Source organism: Pan troglodytes, chromosome 2 (assembly GCF_028858775.2).
Source record: "Pan troglodytes isolate AG18354 chromosome 2, NHGRI_mPanTro3-v2.0_pri, whole genome shotgun sequence".
Taxonomy (NCBI): Eukaryota; Metazoa; Chordata; class Mammalia; order Primates; family Hominidae; genus Pan; species Pan troglodytes.
In genome coordinates, this window is record NC_086015.1 from 126507440 (window position 1) to 126529627 (window position 22188).

Here is a 22188-nt window from a genome sequence, read left to right on the forward strand (position 1 = left end):
GGAGGCCCAGGGAGATGAGCCCAGTGTTCAGAGCTACTTTTTCCTTTGGTGCTTTTACCCATTTTGGAGAGCGTCTCTCCAGCTTTGGTTTACTACCTCAGATTTTTGCACCCTAGGAATATGGGTGAACTTAGTTTTGAATCATATTGTTCTCTAAAATTGGAGTGAGGTGATTCCACTGTGCTGATGCTCCAAAGGTCCTGGTAGAAGCAATCAAATATCTTTCTTGGAAGAAGATAGTGTCATAAGCTTCAAATTATGTCTACAACAAGATTTTGAAAATAAAATGTTTGGCAAACAATCATAGATAATTAAGCACCTTAAGAGACTACACTACATGAACATAGACCATAAGAAACACGCACACACACACACACGCACACATATGCACGATCTGATAGAAACAATGAAAGCCAGAAGACAATTAATGATAACTTTGAAAGGATGAAAGAAAATAACTGCAAATGTAGAATTCTGTGCTTTACAAAATGAATGAAGTGAACAAAAAGAATGAAGTGGCAAGAATAGATATCCTTGTATTTTTGCTGATCCTGGTATTAGCAGCGAAAACTTTCGGTCTCTAGGTTTTGCAGGTCATATGGCCTCTGTTAGTATAACACATGAAAGTAGCCATAGATGTTATATAAAAGAATGAGTGAGGCTGTGTTGCAATAAAACTTTATTTACAAAAATAGATGGTGGGCTAAATTTAGTCTGTGGGTCATAGTTTGCCAGCCTTTGCTGTCTGCTAATCTTTGGCACAAAGTTGACATAGCCTTGTGAAAATATGGTAAATATACTGATATCTTTATCAGGTAAAAGTAAAATGCTTCTGATTTTCTCTATTTATTAGGATAGAGAAAAATGTGTTACCAAATTAGTACCTACAGGTCAGAGAATGAATTGCTTTGTTCCATAAGAAGACTGCATTTGGAAAAGCACATGCAGTTGAAACATACAATCTGTCATCCTCCAAGACACATCCATTTTGGAGACTTATACTGGACAGTTAAATGGGAATATAATAGGAATTGCTACCTATACATCTTTTAAGACTTGGATGGTGGCACTGATCTCTGTGATTACCTTGATGATATTTGGGTTGGGGGAGCTCAAAAACTTCCATTGGCCCTTCCTTCTCTAATAGTTCTAATTCCATGGGTCTGGCAGTCAATATTGCAAAATATATCTGTTCGTTAATAGACACTCAGGATTCAGGTATATAACCTAAATTAGGGGTGGGGATCCAACTTGACTTACCAGGAGGTAGACTCTGTTAGAAACTCCATGTATCACCTGACTTCCATAAGTCCCCACCCTGACCTGTAGCTGGCAGTGGCATCCTGGATCACCAAACGTTAGACACTTGGAAAATGGGGAGAGTCTGGTATTTGTTATTGTTTTAAGGAAGAGGGGCCAGATGCAGTGGTTCACGCCTGTAATCCCAGCACTTGAGGAGGCCAGGGTGGGAGGATGGTTTGAGCCTAGGTGTTTGAGACCAGCCTGGACAACAAAGTGAGACCTTGTCTCTACAAAAAAAATTAAAAGATTAGCTAGGCATGGTGGCACGTGACTGTAGTCCCAGCTACTAGAAAGGCTGAGGCAGGAGGATTGCTTGAGCCTGGGAGGTTGAGGCTGCAGTGAGCCTTGATCATGCCACTGTACTCCAGCCTGGGTGACAGAGTGAGACCCTGTCTCAAAAAAAAAGTTTTAAAAGTAACTCACAACTAGAATTTATTTTATTTTATTTTTATTTTTGAGATGGAGTCTTGCTCTGTCACCCAGCAGGCTTGAGTGCAGTGGCGCAATCTCAGCCCACTGCAACCTCCACCTCCTGGGTTAAAGCAATTCTTCTGCCTCAGCCTCCCGAGTAGTTGGGATACAGGTGCATGCCACTATGCATGGCTAATTTTTGTATTTTTAGTAGAGACAGGGTTTCACCATGTTGGCCAGGCTGGCCTCGAACTCCTGACCTCGTGATCTGCCCACTTTGGCCTCCCAAAGTGCTGGGATTACAGACGTGCGCCACCACACCCAGCCTAGAACTTATTTTAATATAACTTTAAATTTACTTTTAATTCAGACCAAGCCTACATAATATTTTCTGTGGTCCCCAAGTTAAAATATATTTTTATGTTTTGGAACTTCTAAATAAAACTATTCAGTTTATTTTAGAATCTGGTTAATAGTTACTTGATAAACATCATTTTTCAGGGTTTTCCTCCCTCTGTTACAGTATCTTACTCTCAGTATCTTTTTTGTATTTCTTGACTTTTTTCTCTTTCTAATCTTTTGATCCTCTCCCCACAGTCTGGCATGAATGTTTTTATCTTGCCATACTTATTTTCTGAAGTCTACAGATGTTGTTCATGGGGTTAAAATATTAAATGAAGGGTACTGTGTTCTGCTTTTACTTCTTTTAAAACTGTTTATTATGGAAATTTTCAAAGTAAACAGAATAGTATAAATAAACAGAATGGTATAATTAACTCTCATGTACTCAACTATAACAACGATATCAACATTTTGCCATTCTTTTTTCATCTGTACTTCTACCTACTCCCCACTCATCCACTCACTAATTTATTTCTATTTTTTTTTTCTTGTTTAAGGGAGATTTACGTATATTAAAATGCACAAATCTTTGCTGTGTCCACCCCGTTTTAAAGTATATGTTTCATTATTACTCAGGTATGGTGAGGAGGAGATGACTGTCATAGAAAAGATAGTTTGTTATACTCACTGATCCCTAAAGGGAGCACACAAGGATGTACCAATGTGGGTCAGGAGGCAGAGGGAGCAGGAGGAAAATGTGGGCAAAAACTTTTATTTTTTTTTCCACTGTTTTTTATTTTATTATTTAAGTTTTAGGGTACATGTGCACAATGTGCAGGTTAGTTACGTATATATACATGTGCCATGCTGGTGTGCTGCACCCATTAACTCGTCATTTAGCATTAGATATATCTCCTAATGCTATCCCTCCCCCCTCCCCCCACCCCACAACAGTCCCCAGAGTGTGATGTTCCCCTTCCTGTGTCCATGTGTCCATGTGTTCTCATTCTAACTGGTGTGAGATGGTATCTCATTGTGGTTTCGATTTGCATTTCTCTGATGGCCAGTGATGGTGAGCATTTTTCATGTGTTTTTTGGCTGCATAAATGTCTTCTTTTGAGAAGTGTCTGTTCATGTCCTTCACCCACTTTTTGATGGGGTTGTTTGTTTTTTTTCTTGTAAATTTGTTTGAGTTCATTGTAGATTCTGGATATTAGCCCTTTGTCAGATGAGTAGGTTGTGAAAATTTTCTCCCATTTTGTAGGTTGCCTGTTCACTCTGATGGTAGTTTCTTTTGCTGTGCAGAAGCTCTTTAGTTTAATTAGATCCCATTTGTCAATTTTGGCTTTTGTTGCCATTGCATGCAAGAACTTTTATTGTGGTTTTGGTGGTAAGGAATGGGTGAGGCAGGGTAAGGAGGTTTTAAGATTGGCTAGTTTGAATAATTTCAATGGACTCTGGGGCATAGGTTCTATCTCTGGTTGTCTGACATGTGGCCCTGGGATGATTGGGATAGGGAAATAATGGCCCTGGCTGTGAGAGCCTTGTAGAGGAGTTGGTTGGTAGTGTGAGTCTGGATTGATTGGAATGCATATGAAAGGTGGACTCAGACAAGTTGTTTGCCATCACTAGGAATTAGCTATCCCTGGGAGAGGCAGTTCTTCCATGGTCAGCAAGGCCCAAGAGGTCAAAGCATCAAAAATACAGAATAAAAAGACATGATTACTAAACACCCTTATCACAATATAGGACATTTCCATCTCCCCCGAAAAGTTTCTTTGTGTCCCTTTTCAGTCAATTTCCACTATCCTCTAGACAACGACTGTTTTTATTTTTTTCCACTTGAACTTTGTTTTGTTCCAGAACTTTATATAAAAGAAGACTACATTGTGTGACTATTGTGTTCAGCTTCTTTTGCACAGCATGATGTCATACATACATGTTGCCTGTCTCAGTAATTAGTTCCTTTTTATTCCTGAGCGGTATTCCATTGTATGAATGTACCACAATTTGTTTATTTATTCTCTTGCTGATGGACATAAACTTGTTTCAGTTTTTGTTATTGCACATAAAGCTACGATGAACATTCATCCTTTTGTTGACATATATTTTCATTTCCCTTGAGTAAATATTAGTAGTGGAATTGATAGGTCAAAAGGTTGCCTGTTTAAGAAACTGCCAGTTTTCTGAAGTAGTTGTAAGATTTTACTTTCCCAACAAGCAATTTGTGAGCATTTTGATTACTCCACATCTTCACCAACATTTAGTGTTGTTAGTCTTTTTACTTTTATGTTGTGCTTTTAAAAAAAAACTTCACAAAACCCTAAATTTAGGGTTTAAACTGATAGAAACACTTCTGTCAGTTTCTTTGACACTTGTATATTTTTCATCTATTTTATCATTTTCTAGATAATTTGTCAGTTGCCTGAAAATGCTGCTCTGTTTTGGCTGGTGCCCACAAGCCAAATAGATTTACTAATCTCTCTTTCTTACACACACACACACACATACACACACACATCCCCTTCATAATCCAACAGGTATTTATCATTTTTTTTCTCTAAAGTATTATGCTAAATTTTGTGGAGGCATTTTTTAGAAATAGAGTAAACACATTAACTGTACTCAGAATGAGAAAGGGAAATACAATCCAATAAGTAAAACACAAAGTAGAATGTGATACATGCTCCAAAAGAGGTAAGAAGGAAGACTCAGGTCTTGGAGCCTTGAAGGATATGCATGATTTTTACAGGTGGTGATGATAAAGAAGGGCCTCACTGATGAAAAGAATAGTGTGTTTTTGTGCCAGACTGTTAGTCTCATTCAGTCATACTTCAGTAATAAATTAGGCTCATTTAGATGGAACTGACTTGAAATTTCTCTCTTATCTTCCACAGTCTGTTTCCCTAGGCATTTTGGGCATCTTTGAGATTTCGAATGGTACCATCTCTTTGAATCGTCATAAGGACTATTCTGGGACTTTGCGTCATCAATTATTTTTCCTTTTTCTTGATTCTTCTATTTCATCTTCACTGAATTATTTCATTCCACCTATGTATGTATTCAAGTCTTCCTCCCTCCCTCCAACACTGTAAGAGAAAAAAGAATTATTTTCTCAATCCTATTATCTCTGTTAAGCTTTCATCCTGTTTTTCTCTCCTTTAACTTCAGTAGTATTCACTTAGTGCTTGCACCTCTTAACATCGCCAGTTGTTCAACCTCTTGCAATCTGAATTTGATAAGGAAAATGTGGTTCATATACACAATGGAGTACTGTTCATCCATGAAAAAGATGAAATCCAGTCATTCGCAACAGCATGGAGGGAACTGGAGATCATTAAGTAAAATAAGCCAGGCACAGAAAGACAAACATTGCATGTTCTCACTTATTTGTGAGATCTAAAAAGCCCTCAACCACTTTTCTGGAAAAAAAAAAAAATTTAAGGAGAATCCTAGCATCTCCTGTTCAATAAGTCTAATACTTTTTTAAGGTCAGATTTTTTTTGGCCTATCTATAGGCACTGTTAGCCATATCTTTCTTCTTGATGGTCTCTCCTTCCTAGGTTTCGCTTGATTCTCCTGCATCTGCCTTCCCTGACTCTTCTTCCATCCCTTACTGACAGTGTTTACCAAGGATTTCCCTTGGCCTGCTTCTTTCTTTGACACTCATTTAAACCTTTCCCTTCAGTTGCAGACCTCGTCTGCTTCTCCAGCTCTACTGCTATTCCATTCTTCAGTTGCTTGTTAAACACGGCCCACCATCACCTCAAATATGATGTTAAAATGTCCCCATTTTTAATCAAACTTAAGTTTCTTCCTGTGGATCTGTTGCTCAGTACTCTCATCTTTCCGATCACCTAGAGGTAAAACCTCAACATTTATTTGAATTTTTTTCCCCTTTTGTTTGCCACATCTAATTAGTTGCCAAGTCTAATAATTTTAACCTCCATGACATCTTACTTCTTTTTCCCCATTTCTTTTTTTTTTTTTTAATTTTAGCTTTATTCTTTAATGAACTCCCAAGCACTCAGATTCCCATTTCTACTGTGACTATTCTGATTCAGGCCCTGATTTCAGTCAGTCTTTTGCAGTGACTCTCCTACAAACTTCCTAATGTAGAACTGTAGAAAGAGCATGGGCTCTGCACTCAGATAGACCTAAGTGCTAATTGTGAAGATGGCCCTTCTGGCTGTCTGACTTATAGAAAATAATTTAATCTTAATTTACAGATGAGAAAGTTTAGGCACAGAAAAGTCATTCCAGTTCAGTCACAGAGAAGTTAGTCATTTCTACCTCATGAAGTATGCCATTCTGAAGGGTAAATGAGACAATGTGTGCCTAGTGAGAAGGTACTCAGAAAAATATTATTTCTCCCTGCCTTACTTTTGATCTCTTTACAACCCATTAATAGATTAAGTATAACCTTCATCATATGAGAATCTTGTTCTTCAGTGGTTCCCCATTGTCTAATTTTCCATAATTCTTAGCCTAGAATTGTATACTACCAATTTGTGTCCACCTCCCTTTCTGACCTTATTTCTCCCCACTTGTCACAAACATCGCTTTGAGCCAAACCAAACCACTAGCAATGCCCTATAGCAGAATGGCTGAGAACATGAATTCCAGAATCATCTAAATCCCAGTTCACGTACTTACTTTGTGCCCATGAGCAAATTATTTAATGTCCCTAAACCTTTCCTATTCTGGGCGGGGTGGGGAGGGGGCGGGGCGGGGCAGAAAACCAGGATAATTATAGTGCCTACTGCATTGGGTTGTTGGAAGGATACAGTGAGACCAAGTATATAAAGCACTTGGTGCCTGGCGTGTTGAGAGCAGTCACTGTTGGTAGAAGTAGTAGTTGTTGATGCTGTTGTTACTCGTTTCTCCCATTTCCATCTCCATCACATTCACATTCTTTTCTCTGCGTGGAATGCATTTCTTCCCCTTTGTACCTGACTACATTTTATCTGTCTTCAAAGCTCTTTCCTGGTTCTAGACCACCCTCCCCCTACTTTATCTTTCCACTTCATCATTCCTTGCCTCTTTTAGCTTAGAATGCTTATTACTTTCATATACTTATCTGTTTTATCTCTTTTATAAAAGACTAGAAGTGCCTTGAGGGAAGAATATGTAATTCAATTTTTGTATCTTCTAAAGCTTAGCATCTTACACAGAACCATGCCAGAAAGTATTTACTGAATAAATATATTAATTTACTGTAACCAATAGCTCTTTGGTTCCTTTGGTTCTAAGGGGTTTATTCTTACTTCTTTAAGAACTTTTGCAGAGTCTCCATAAACCATTGGTACATTTTCAGAAACATTTAATTTTGTTATCAACATGCCATCCTTGGGTTCAAGAAGACTAAAGAAAAGACTTTATAGGAGAAGGCAATAATAACAAAAGCAAAACAAAAACTGACCAGGTGACACTGCTTTGGATTCAGCAAAATTATTGTTTTTCTACACTGCCTCTCATTTGTTATTGTTACAAACACTCTACACCGAATATTATAGTACCTAGAATGGTGCCAAATTAAGCATTTTTGGATAATAGTGGATCTAAAATCTGTTTTACTGAAGTAAAAAAAAATAACAAATAGTTAATACATTAAAATGTGATTAAATATCTAGTTCAGTTTGTTAAAATGAGAAATTATTAAGGAGTGTCACCTTCTTATGTTGTGGGCAGATGGAGTATTCTCTTGATAACTTCTCAAGGTACAAGCCACAGAACCTGGGAAGTGGGTGGGGGCGGAAGTGGGGGAATCTCTAGAATTTCTTCCCCACAGTGATTTGGCACAACGCCAGCTGTCCTTCAGCAAAGGTGTACTGTGTTCTTGTTAAAGGAGACTTATGCTTTTTAAAGGCTTTTATGCCTTTAAATGTATAGACGAATTAGATAGATTTTTAAATCGTGAAATTTTTTTTCTTTACTGATATAACACTTGGAAGCAATATTGAATAGTGACATTTAATTTTCTGTTGTCATATTAAAATATCAAGGAAATTGAGAGCAGGCAGCTTGGGCACCAGAGAAGTTTAAGAAAATGTTATATAAGCACTTTCTGCTGAACTTGGGGAATAAATACTTTTTTGTGATATGTAGATTCTTGTGTTTTTATAACTGTTTAAGGAAGATGTTCTGCTATAATGGCTGAATACAAGTTGCAGAGATTTAAACCCGCCCTTATATTAATGTTCCACCTCATTAACTTAATTGTTAGGGCGTTTACACTTCAGTGATTTAAATAAAATACTCTAAATGTGATTCTGTTGTCTTTCCCTCTGTCTCCCGTTTGAGGTCTAGATGATTATGTATTTAGTTTTGTGTTTTCATGTAGACCCTGTTGTTAATTCTATTAAGCGTAAGATGATGATGAAGGGAAGCTATTGTATAACTTTTGTGCTGCTGAAGCCCTGGAAGATAAGGGAATGTATTTATGAAACTAAAATGGTTACTTATTCAGCTGGTGTTTTGTCATTTTTACCTTCCAGTGTTATTCAGAGGACCAGGAACTTCATAGCTATAAGACTCCATTCTGTTTTGGAGTTCACATTGCTGATTATATATGAGCTTTCACACGTATCCAGTGATATTTATAGCCCTAGAACCTAGATAAGGCAAAGTTTTGCTTAAAAGTAAGCTATGTTTGTACTTAAAAATGTTTCCTAAGCATTTTCAGAAAAAGTAGGATTATGCAATGAATTTCCAAGCAAAGTCACCTTTACAAATACTTTCACCTACTTGCAAATAGTAGACATATTTATGCAGTAAGGTTTTTTCTAAATGATTTACTGCCAGTTGTGAGCATCCCTTAGCACTGTCTATCCCAAATGCAAGTTACATGTCTTTGTTAAAAACATAGAGAAAGGCCAGATGCAATGTCTCATGCCTGTAATACCAGCACTTTGGGAGGCCAAGGTCAGAGGATCACTTGAGGCCAGGAGTTCAAGACCAGCTTGGGCAACATAGTGAGACTCTGTCTCTACAAAAAATTCAAGAAAAAATTAGCCAGGCATGGTGGCACATGCCTGTAATCGTAGATAGTTGGGAATCTGAGGCACGAGGGTCGCTTGAGCCCTTGAGTTTGAGGCTTGTAGCGAGCTGTGACTGTGACCCTGTCTCAAAAAAAAAAAAAAGGAAAAAGAGAAAAATAAGTTAATTTTTCAGGGAAATGAAGCTTTTATGTTGTCAAGCATTTTTCATTTTACAACAGTATTTAATTGTGAATATATGGTGTTAAATAATTCTATGAAGTATCTGCTTGACCCATTTAAGTTGAGCAGTGAATTTCTGTTTTACCTGTGTTCATTTCTAACTATTTCTTTTATTTTCCAGCTCACCAGCGACTGGAACCAGCAACTCTGTCAGGGATTGTAGGATTTATCCTTAGTCTTTTATGTGGAGCTCTGAATTTAATTCGAGGCTTTCATGCTATAGAAAGTCTCCTGCAGGTACTGTGCTATTTTTGCAATTTCAGGTGACTGTGCCTGTTCATTCTACTGGTTACATAATTGATTTGAATTGGATTGGGTATTAGTATAATTTACAGTGCATACTCAAAATCTATGTTTTTTTATATCTGCTTTAGCCTCCTTCTAAAAACACTGGTTGGCTTCTTTGATTCCATTGGCACATGTTTATCATCTGCTCTTTAGGAGGCACTATTTATAGGCACCCTGGGGACCCCAAGATGTGTGTGACATAGGCCTTGCAGTCTCATAACTGAAAGTTGAACTGGGGAGGCAAGAAAGTAATCGCCAAATACACAGAGTTGGGAAGGGGGAGAGGTCAGTATAATCAGGATTGGAGAAGGAAGGTTTTGTGGAGGAGAGTTGAACTGGTCCTGGAAAGATCTGATCAGACAGAGAGCAGTGGAAGAATGAAGAGGGCACACATAGGCTGTGTTTATTCCACTTCTGTGTATTCCCTACTTAGTTCATCTGCTTTTTCTTGTTTTGTTAGTGGCTTCTTAAAACTTGAGCTTCTTAGAAAACCACAAATTTATTCAGATATTGCTAACTATTTCATTTTCAAGTGGAGTTCCTTTCAGAAGCTATAGCTGTCAGAATATACTAATTTTTTCTCTTATGCTTTTTGTAAACTTTTTGAAATTTTTTTTTAAGTTTAGCACATTTGAGACTGCACAGCTTTCCTCTCCCTTATTTCTATTCACTTTCTCTGAAGAACTCTTGACACTCTCACATTATGAATCAGTCCTCTTTTTTTGGTCAGCATTAAGTGCAGAATACCATTTGTAAAAATCTACTGAGCACACTTTATATTCTGTTTTTAAATTGCTGTTAGTTTGGGGAACCCTCAGAGGGTATCTTTCTGCATCTGTTTAGCCATGTAAAGCCAACAGCAGATGACATCACAGGTTCCAGCAGCAGAGCTGTTCCTAAAGGAGGTGGACAGGACTTCTTATGACTTCTTAGTTCCTCTTCCAAACACCCTTTGCCCTCAGGTTAAAGCTCCTCTCCCCTTTTAGGCACAGGACAGCCGGCTGCTGTCCCTCGGCCTTTCTGTTTCCTGTCCCCATGCCAGATCAGATTTATTCCAGCAGAAGGAGTTCAGTTTTCAGCTGTTTAGATGACCTAACAAAAAGAAGAAACAAAGACAATTTGGAGACTGCTGATAGAAAAAGTTTATAAATAAGATACTCTTTTTTTTTGTACTCAACATAGTAGAAATAGCAGTAGTATAGGGGTATGAAGAGTTGTTGGTGAAGCAGGCTTGGGCTTGGGTAGAGAAAATCTTGACCCCCACAGAGCTTCACTATCTTTGACTTATAAAACAGTATACAAGTTATGGAACCTGGGGCTTAGACTGCATTACCTTTAAGTTAAAATTCAGAGAAGGCTATTGTATTCACAAAACCAGTTTAAGGGAACAGTACTTTATTTCAGGCACTCAGATGTTATATCCCTCCTCTTGGGCTGATTTTTTTTTTTCCTCTGATTTAAAACTTAAAAACTGAGGAAAGTAGTATAAATTACAGCTTTCTTGCTTTTGAGATACTGCAACAGGCTAAAACCTACCTGGTTTCCTAATTGTTCCTTGTCTTCCCTCTGATCAGTAATGTCTCTGGCTCATTGCAGTTGATAGAGTTTTAGGTTTCAGAAGAACAATAATCTTATTAAACTAATTACCACTTAAGTGTAACTGACTGATAGCTCTGAGATTTCTCAGCCTATTATACATTTTAAAAAGACAACTTTACAGACCATGAATATAGATACAAAATCCTCAACAAAATACTATCAAATTGTATCCAACACTGTGCAGAAATAATGAACACCACAACCAGGTGGAATTTATCCCAGGTATGCGGGGCTAGTCACCCTTAGAAGCCAATTAATCCATCACATCAACAGGCTAAAGAAGAAAAATCACGTGATCATATCAGTAGGTACAGAAAAAGCATTTGACAAAATCCAAACCCCATCCATCATAAAAACTTGGAGCGAACTAGGAATAAAGGGAAACATCCTCAATTTGATAAAGAACATCTATTGAAAGAACGTACAGCTAACATCATCTTTAATGATGAGAAACTAGATGCTTCCCCCTAAGACCAGGAACAGGGCAAGGATGTCCCCACTTACCACTCTGTCCAACATCATACTGGAAGTTCTAATTGATGCAATAAGATGAGAATAGGAAATAAAAGATATACAGATTAGGAAGGAAAAAATAAAGCTGTCTTTGTTCACAGATGACATGACTAAGTAGGATATTGTTAATTCTCTTTCTATGTAGAATATGCCCAAAATCAACAACAATAGCAAAAACCTGGGATTAATAAGTAATTATAGCAAGATTGCAGGATATGAGGTTAATATACAAAACTCAATTGCTTTACTATATACCTACAAAGAATTAAAATTTGAAATTAAAAATATAATACCATTTATAGTGACACCAAACAAAAAGAGACACTTCAGAGTAAATCTGACAATGTATATACAAGATCTTTATGAGGAAAATGATAAAACTCTGATCAAATAAATCAAAGAAGATCTAAATAAATGGAGAGATATTCCATGTTTATAGACAGGAAGACTCAATATTGTTTAGGTGTCATTTCTTCCCAACTTGGTCTATAGATTCAATACAATCCCAATCAAAATTTCAAGTTATTTGATGGATATTAACAGTGATTCTAAAGTTCATATGGAAAAGCAAGGATGCGTTGTATAGGGAAAAACAGACTGTTTGCTTCTGTATTCTCACGATTCTCAATACTTCCAGAGCTTCATTTTTGACACCAGATGTGTGGGAGGTTTTCTCATAGCAACATATTCCCCAGTACCAGCTAGGTGTCCCTTAATTCAAATCACTTTTAACACTATCTGCCTGGAGTTAACCCAGATGTCACAGGTAAAGAGTTCAGTCCCACAAGAATGCCCCCACCTCAGATGCTAGTTGCAAGTTCAGGTTGTCACCAATTGGAAGTTCCCACAACCCCCTCCTTGGATTCAATAATCTACTAGAATGGTTCACAGAACTCACGGAAATATGTTTACTGGTTTATTATAAAGGAAATTACAAAGAATAAAGGTGAATAGCCATGAAGAGGTACATAGGGGAAGGTCTGAAAGAGTCCTGAGCACAGGAACTTCTGTCCTCATGGAGTTGGAGTTTGTCACCTTCCTGGCACATGGCACCCACCCAGAAGCTCTGTGAACCCCATCTTTTAGGGATTTTTATGGAGGGTTCTTCATGTAGGCATGATTGATTATTAATTCATTCTCTAGTTTCTCTCCCCTTCCCGGAGGGTGGGAGTAGGACTTAAAGTTATTAGCTTCTAATCATGGCTTGGTCTTTGTGGTAACCAGCCCCCATCTAGGATCTCACCAAGAATTGCCTGATTAGAATAAAAGATGCTCTTATTACCTGGGAAATTCCAAGTGATTTAGGAGTTCTGTGTCAGATACTGTTTTTTTTTTATCATATATATATATATATATATATATGTATTTGAGATGGAATCTCATCCTGTCGCCCAGGCTGGAGTGCAATGGCATGGTTTCGGCTCACTGCAGCCTCTGCCTCCCAGGTTCAAGCGAGTCTCCTGCCTCAGCCTCCTGAGTAGCTGGGATTACAGACGTGCATCACCATGCCCAGCTAATTTTGTATTTTTAGTAGAGATGGGGTTTCACCATGTTGGTCAGGCTGATCTCGAACTCCTGACCTCTAGTGATCCGCCCACCTTGGCCTCCCAAAGTGCTGGGATTACAGGTGTGAGCCACCTCGCCCAGCCTCAGATACTCTTATCACTCAAGAAATTACAAAGGTTTCAGTAGCTCTGTGTCAACACCAGGGTCCATGACCAAATATAGGGAACAAAACAAAAAAGACCAAATATGGAAACAAGAGTCTCCTAGCATGTTTATTTACAAGGGTTTTAGGAGCTCTGTGTCAGGAATCAGGGGCAGAGGAGAGAAGAAAAATATATGGAACTCTCTGCTTAATTTTCTGTAGACCTAAAACTGCTCTTAAAAAGTCTATTTTAAAAATCCATCATTAAAACACAGACTTTCTCCATAATAAGAAGTTGGAGGGGCTGGGCACGGTGGCTCGCACCTGTAATCCCAGTACTTTGGGAGGCCGAGGCAGATGGATCACGAGGTCAAGAGCTCGAGACCATCCTGGCCAACATGGTGAAACCCCGTCTCTACTAAAAATACAAAAATTAGCTGGGTGTGGTGGTGCACGCCTATAGTCCCAGCTATTCGGGAGGCTGAGGCAGGAGAATTGCTTGAACCTGGAAGGTGGAGGTTGCAGTGAGCCAAGATCGCGCCACTGCACTCTCAGCCTGGCGACAAAGTGAGACTCCGTCTCAAAATAAAAATAAAAAAATTAAAAAGAAGTTGGAGGAAAACTGGAAAGGGAGGAATGTTCTCACTCTGGGCTTTGATATTCTTTAGTTAGGTGTTGCTCCATTTGGCAGTTACAGTAGAACCTGTTGTGCCCAGCCCACTCTTAGGAAGCAGTGGATTGGGCCTTCTCTTCCTATGGAGGGACGAGTCTTCCTCTACACACAGGCCAGGTGAGGATAGTAGATCCCCAGCCATAATGGAGCCTGAAATCAGGAATTCATGTTTAAAGGTTACATGTACAAATGTATGCCCTCTCAGAACAATGGCCATTTTGAGAAAGCCAGTGAGAGACAGCCAGACCAGGTCCTCTGGCCTAGCACCCACCAGTGCCTGCCAGCTCAGCCCAAGTCTCCTCACCTAGGATAGCTTGATGGAATAACAATGTATTTTAATTTGCATAAAGAAACTGGAAAGATAAGAGACTAATGAACATGTTAGGAACTGGATAGATGGAAAATTGAGTGGGAATGAGACTTTTCCTGGTATATATTTATGTGTATCTTTTTATATGTTATTTTTAATTTTTGAATCATGAATATTTGACTCACATTTTAAATAAATATTTATTAGCACCTGTTATGTAAGCAGAAAGAAAGACAACTTTTGTTAACTTAATTAGTAGATTTTTAAGCAACAAACATTTCAAGAAAGTAAAGGTAAATATTTTTGTGGGGGAGCCTGAATATTTTGCAGGGCATTGCAACTTCTTCCTGCCCCATGTTAGATTTCAGTTTCCCTAGAAACTTAAAGAGATTTTTTTGTTTTTTTGTTTATTTAAAACAGTTCGTCACAACTATGGTGGTGGAGTGTGAAAGAAGCATGGGGTATAAATTATGAATGGGGAAAAGGTTAGAGTGGTCTTTTTTATTAGTAGGTCATTTATAATTTGGGAACTCTGTGTGTAGGCTTGTATGTTTCTGATGGTTGATACAGAATCCTTTCTTTTGTCTTAGACTAAATTACTCTAACATTTCTTACTTACCTGATCCAGGGAACTGTAAATTGGTTCATATGGGATTCTTAGCTATCTGGAAAATGAGGGCATTGGTACCTGCCTCTGTGTTCCCTAAGCACTTAAAGTCTTTGTTCTGCCATAACCCACCTGAAGTATTCCACATACACTCATTTAGTAGTTGAGGTTCCTGAGAGAGTGATTCTAAGAGGAGCAAGGAAACAACAGAATGCAAAGTTGGGGATAATGTAGTCCACAAGTAGTTTGTCATTCATAGGTAATTTTAAAAGATTTTCCAGCAAATTCTGATCCTCTCACCTAAATGAAAATCAGTACCTTTGCAAATCCACTTGACCAAAAGTAGAAACTCCCATTGTTCCAGTTATCGAGGACTTTATATCTGCATTGAGTACAATGTTCTGGTAAGTGACTGGTGCTTGGGAATATTTTTCCTTTCCTTTTCCCACTGTGAAGATAAATGAAGGAGCACTATATAGTGTTAGAATTATCTGCTTTGTAAAGATTCTGTGTCCTAAAAGATGGAATGGATGATAAGTGAATAAAAGGAGAAAATGAAGTGTCAGAATGTAAATGGACACAATGATAAACTTTAGAGCTTTAAACCAGATAGGTTCAAGAGTGCAAACTAGAGTAATTTTCTGAGTACATCCTTAGCCAGACTTAACCTGAAAGAAAATACATACAAAATTGGGAACCTGAGGTCTCTTACTTTTAATTTTCCCTTATTGAAGTTTTATCATTGTTGACAACTTGTATTGGATAAAATATCCTTTTTATTTTCACTAAAGCCATTAGTCTTAAGACATACTCTTAGCCTTCTTTCTGGTTGATCATTACATTTTACATTAGGAATAATCTCAAACGTCACTCTAGATAATTTTTGGTTAGTAAAGGTAGAACTTTCTGAGGTAGTCTGCTCTGAAGACTTGAGTGCAAATCCCAGGACACAGGACTTAAAGTTTTATCTATTTTGAAGTTACCTACAGTGGTGTTATTCATATCACAATGTTACAGGAGGGGGAGGGGCAGTACCCCAGATTGAGTGGGCTTACTGCTTCTCTGATACTTGATTTAAGAGCAAAGGACTTATTTGGGAATTATAATTTTAGATCTGACTGAAAATATGTAGTGTATTTCCTGAGTTTGAGTAATATATAGACATTAAAGCTTACTTTTTTAAAGCCGTGAATTCTAAACACTCTTTCTGAATGCTGAAAATGACTGCTACATTTATCTCTAGTATCTTGAGGCTCATTTAAATTTGAGGACCCACATGAATCAACATTCTTGCATGTTATTAATGGTGTTTGAAGATTCAGCACAAGTTTGTTTCTTCCAGATTATTAACTGCCTCATAGGGTGATAGCAAGGGATTTATTCAAATATGTAGCACTGAAGTTTTTCTTGGTATCTAAGTTTAAACTGGGGAGGCTTAGGATGGGTATAGTTTTTTTAAGTTTATAAGTTTATTTTGGTGTCCACAGTAATATATAAATTAGATTATTTTCACTTCTTAACTTTGCTCTGAGTTTAGAGATGGTAATAAGTTTTTTGTGAATTGATACCTTATGAAGGCATAAGCTTTTATCACATTGGCTTATATTACATGTATTTCTTTAAGGCTCAACCTTGAAACAATTACATTAATTAGGCTAATACCAACCTGGAAGTAATTTGCATATGGCACATTAGAAAAAAAATGGAATCTTTTGATATCTCAGTAGAAATGCTGACCTGGAAGTTAAGATACCTGGGTCCCATCTGCCAGTAACTTTGTGACCCTGCATGGGTTATTTTACCTTCTTGTATCTCATCTTGCAATTCTGCAAGATGAAGGTTTTAGACTACATAAGCCCAGGGACCATTTCTTAGGTCTTAGGACAGACAGTCTAAGATTTCTCTGATTCTAAAATTGTTTGTAAAAGCTTCTACAAAGCAGAAGTCATCAACTTGCTTTTATTTCTTATCTTCTTTCCCATAGACTTGTTGATGCCTTTTAAAGAAATTATGTCCCTGCTGGCCAGGCACGGTGGCTCACGCTTGTAATCCCAGCACTTTGGGAGGCCAAGGCAGGTGGATCACGAGGTCAGGAGTTCGAGACCAGCCTGGCCAAGAGACCAGCCTGGCCAATGTGGTGAAACCCCGTCTCTACTAAAAATACAAAAATTAACTGGGCGCGGTGGCAGGTGCCTGTAATCCCAGTTACTCCGCAGGCTGAGGCAGGAGAATTGCTTGAACCTGGGAGGCGGAGGTTGTAGTGAGCCGAAGATTGTGCCATTGCACTCTAGCCTGGGCGACAGAGCAAGACTCCATCTCAAAAAAAAAAAGAAAGAAAGAAAGAAAGAAATTATGTCCCTGCTAATACTTAACAGAACTTTTTCATTTATTTAGTGACATATCTATGTTAAGGTGTGGTGCTTACTTTCTTTCAAAAGAAATAAAAGCATTTTTTCTGATTATATGCTAATTCATTGTTAAAGAATTAGGAGATCATACAAGACAGTGCCATAAAATAGAAGATAATAAAGATTAAATAACATTAAAAAGTGGAGAAAGAAAATAAAAAAGTTATAAATAAATAAAATAAAAATAACAAAAAAGAGTTGGGGGAAATGTATAAAGAATAAAATAAAAATTATCACCACATTTTCATACATGTACATGTATCCATTATGTCCTTTTTTCACTTAATATTAAAAAGTAAATATTCCCTAATTATTATAAACATTTTAATAGTATCCTCCTAATACATTGTGTGGCTATTATATGAGGCTTTTGTTTACCTTCATCCTCATCTTTTTTTTTTCTTAAAGAGACAGGGTCTCGCTGTGTTGGCCAGGTTGGTCTTAAACTCCTGGCCTCAAGTAATTCTCCCACCTTGGCCTCCCAAAGTGCTAAGATCATAGCATGAGCCACTGCCCCTGACCCATCCTCATCTTTAAAAGAAAATGTCCTTTATTTGTTTTCAGAGCAATACATTGGTACTCTAGTATCCCCTAAAGGTGAATAGTGACATTCATAAAAATTTGTATTGGAACTCCTTACCTCTGCCCTCTTCTTCCTCTCCTCTGCCTTCCTTCCTGTCTCTGTTTCCCTACCTCTGTCCACTCCCACTTTTGTCCTTGTTCCTAACCTCTGCCCACCTTCCAACCTCTGGCTATTCCTTCACCTATATTTCATCTGCTGCTTCCCTACTGGCTCGTTTCCCTCAGCCCTGCTGTTCTTTAAAAAACAAACAATAACAAAACCAAAAAAGCCTCTTTACATATGCTCTCTTCTAATTTTTTGAGAGAGTAGACTACATTTGTTGTCTTGCTCCTTTACCCTCTATTTCTTTTCTTTTTTTTTTTATTATACTTCAAGTTCTAGGGTACATGTGCACAATGTGCAGGTTTGTTACATATGTATACATGTGCCATGTTGTTGTGCTGCACCCATTAACTCGTCATTTACATTAGGTATATCTCCTAATGCTATCCCTCCCCCCTCACCCCACCCCACAACAGACCCCAGTGTATGATATTCCCCTTCCGGTGTCCAAGTGTTCTCATTGTTCAGTTCCCACCTATGAGTCTTAGTCTACTATGATCTCTTTTCTGCTCCTGTAATTCTCTCAGATATCCACCATTAAGCTCACCAGTATCCTTTCAATTGCCAAATACAGCAGAAACTCTTTACTAAAGTCTTATCTTATGTACCCTCTCTGCCTCATCTGTCATTATGTTCTTCCTTTTAAACATTTCCTTGTTTAATTTCAAAAAATGAATTTTATTTCAGGAAACATAGACCCAAGTCACTGTTAATAGTTTAATGTATTTACATTTTTCTTCATGACAAATCTCTCATCCGTTCATTTTTATGAAACTGTTTTCTCCCGTTTTGTTTTGTTTTGTTTCCCTCTTTCTCTTCCTATTCTTCAGTTTATTTGATACACTTTCTTCCTCCACCTGTCCTTTACATAGTGGCATTCTCCAGTATTCTGTCCTTGGCTTTATATTCTTCCAACTCCATGCCCTCTTCTTGGTTACTTTCATAATGGCCTTTTTGAAAAAATACACGTACATATATACATACACACACACACACACACAGTAAAATATGCACATAAAAATTTCAAAGCCTATAAGAGTTGATATTTTCACAGAAAAGTAATTGCCTCCCAACTTTCTTCCTCAGAGTCATCCTTCTAGGGAGATTATGTGCCTATGCTAGTATATAGGTATTTATATATTTACTTATGTAATTATTCTTTTAAAAATTTTTATAGAAATGATAGCATACTCAATACTAATTTGCATCTTTTTAAGTCTAAAAATATGTAGGAGTTTATTTCATATCAGTACACGGAGATCTATTCTATTCTTTTTAGTGGCCGCATGACTTTTTATTAAATATTTGCGTTTTCCTTTTGCTGCACCACATCTTATTTTGAAAGAATTCAAACTTATAGAAAAGTTTAAAGAACAGCAGAATTAACATCCACCCCATATACATACCTACCATTTTACTTTCTTCTTTCTTTTTTTTTTTTACTGAGTCATTTGAAAGTTAATACTGTAGGTATCATCTCAGTTTATTCCAAAATTGAATTCAATATGTATGTCTTAAGGGCTAAGATATTCTTTTACGTAATCATAATACCTTAATCACACCAAAGAATTTAACATTAGTGTAGTATTACCTAATAGAAAATCTGTATTCAAATTTCCATAGTTGCCCCCAGAATGTTCTATATAGTGTTTTGTTCCTCTCTCTAATCTAGGAGCTAATTAAGAATTGAGATTTTTACTTGGTTGTCATAGGCCTTTCATTTAACTACTATTAAAATAGAAGACTGCCAAGTTAGATCTCTGGATCAAACTCTTTCCTGAAGCAGACTGAAATATCTGCTAAATATAATTATTTGGATGTCCCACTAGCAGCTCTAGAATAGCATGTCCCACAGTGAGCTCAGTATTTTCTGCTCTTGAATTACTTTTCTTCCTATACGCCCAACTTAGTGCATGGTGTCATTCAAAGGTTGCCTAAACAAGAAGCCTCTGAGTCACCTTAATCTCCTCCCTCTTTGACACTGTACGCACTACTTCCTTTGCCTTTGATTCTCTTCCTACCTTGCCTACCTGGTTCAGCCTTTAAGACCCAGGTTAAGCTTTACTCCCTCTAGGAAGTCTTCCCTGGCCTTTCTTTTTTCCCTATGCAGAATTAGATGTGTCTCCATTGGGCTCCCTTAGTATCCTCTACACACACCTGTGCCATCAGTTATCACTTTGGGTGGTAATTATTGACTTATGTATCTGCCTTAATTAGAGTGACCTCCTTAAGTTGGTGTGGACTTAACTCTTTTTTCTTTCTTTCTTTTTTTTTTTTTTTTTGAGGTGGAGTCTCGCTCTGTCACCCAGGCTGGAGTGCAGTGGTGCAGTCTCGGCTCACTGCAAGCTCCACCTCCCAGGTTCACACCATTCTCCTGCCTCAGCCTCCCGAGTATCTGGGACTACAGGTGCCCGCCACCACGCCCGGCTAATTTTTTGTATTTTTAGTAGAGACACGGTTTCACTGTGTTAGCCAGGATGGTCTCGATATCCTGACCTCATGATCTGCCCACCTCGGCCTCCCAAAGTGCTGGGATTACAGGCATGAACCACCGCGCTGGCTGGTCTTAACTCTTTTCTGTACTAGGGATAGTAACAAAGTACCTGGTTTGTAAATGCTTAATAAATATTTATTAAATGGAATAATATGCTAGTAGACAGTCTTCTCTTTATCAATTAAAGATTTTTTAAATGATGCAGACAGTAACCCCAGGGAGAGAGGAGTTAGTGAATGTTTCTGAGTACTTACTATGTACCAGTTACTTTTCTTTGTATTTGCAAATGTTATTTCACTTAATCTCTACAACTTTTATTTTTCAAAAGAGGAAATTAAAGTTAAATAAGTGTCCCAGATTATAAGTAAAGATTTGAACCCAAGTCTGACTGACTCTAGAAATATGCTCCTAAGTGTTTTAAAGGCATTTAAGGCCAGGCACGGTAGCTCACGCCTGTAATCCCAGCACTTTCGGAGGCCGAGGCAGGCAGATCACTTGAAGTCAGGAGTTCAAGATCAGCCTGGCCAACCTGGTGAAACCCCACTCTCTACTAAAAAATACAAAAATTGGCCAGGCATGGTGATGGGCGCCTGTAATCCCAGCTACTTGGGAGGCTGAGGCAGGAGAATCGCTTGAACCTGGGAAGCAGAGGTTGCAGTGAGCCGAGATCGCGCCACTGCATTCCAGCCTGGGTGATAGAATGAGACTCAATCTCGAAAGAAAGAGGCCGGGCGCAGTGGCTCATGCCTATAATCCCAGCACTTTGGGAGGCTGAGGCAGGCGGATCATAAGGTCAGGAGATCGAGACCATCCTGGCTAACACAGTGAAACCCCATCTCTACTAAAAATACAAAAAAAAAAAAACCATAGCCAGGCATGGTGGCATGCACCTGTAGTCCCAACTATTCTGAAGGCTGAGGCAGGAGAATCGCTTGAACCTGGGAGAGGTGGAGGTTGCAGTGAGCCAAGATTGTGCCACTGCACTCCAGCCTGGGTGACAGAGCAAGACTCCATCTCATTGAAAAAAAAAAAAAAAAAAAAGAAGGAAAAGAGAGAGAAGAAAGAGTGATTAAGAGAGTTAGTCTAAATTTAGAGAAAAATACAGTATCCAATTGAAGGACAATAAATTATGGTATATCCCCACAATTAAAGGTTATATAATCATTACAAATCGTGTGGTTGAGGAATATTTACTGTCTTGGGAAAGTGTTTATGTAGTACTGTGAAGTACTAAAAAGTAGTATATAAAAGTATCAATCTATTTTTTAAAATGTGTCTACATATACAGAAAAAGACTGGAAGGAAATACATGAAAGGGTTGGCAGTAATTTTCCCAGAGTTGTGGCATTTATAGGTTATATTAATTTCTTCTTTGTATAATCTGTATTTTCCAGATTCTCTACAATGAACAAGAACTTTTATAATCAGAAAAAAAAGGTCATTTAAAAAGTAAAGGACTAAAGAAAAAATAATCAAGCAGAACTTATTTAAAGTTTTAGAATTATTAAACTGGAAAGGTTTGGTGTTGGCCTTCCTTGCCTCTGGGGTGCAACTGGCCTGAGCATCCCAGGCAGACGAGTGGTTCCTATTTTGAGATCTTCTCACTAGGATAAGCCAGCTTTCCTCTGCCTTACAGTCAGTTCTGTTGCCCAATAACCAGTGCAAAAGGAATTTTTCCTTTATACTAT

At 38.0% G+C, this 22188-nt stretch overlaps 1 protein-coding gene across 5 annotated transcripts in view; it reads left to right on the forward strand.

Annotated features, from left to right (window-relative positions):
• SEC22A (SEC22 homolog A, vesicle trafficking protein) overlaps window positions 1-22188 on the forward strand; it is a 73327-nt gene that overhangs the window by 33170 nt on the left and 17969 nt on the right. For all 5 annotated transcript variants that reach the window (XM_516699.8, XM_063807047.1, XM_063807049.1 and 2 more), the window contains one exon: window positions 9397-9512. In XM_516699.8, coding sequence (XP_516699.4) covers window positions 9397-9512 — 116 coding nt within the window. The remainder of the gene's footprint in view (window positions 1-9396; window positions 9513-22188) is intronic.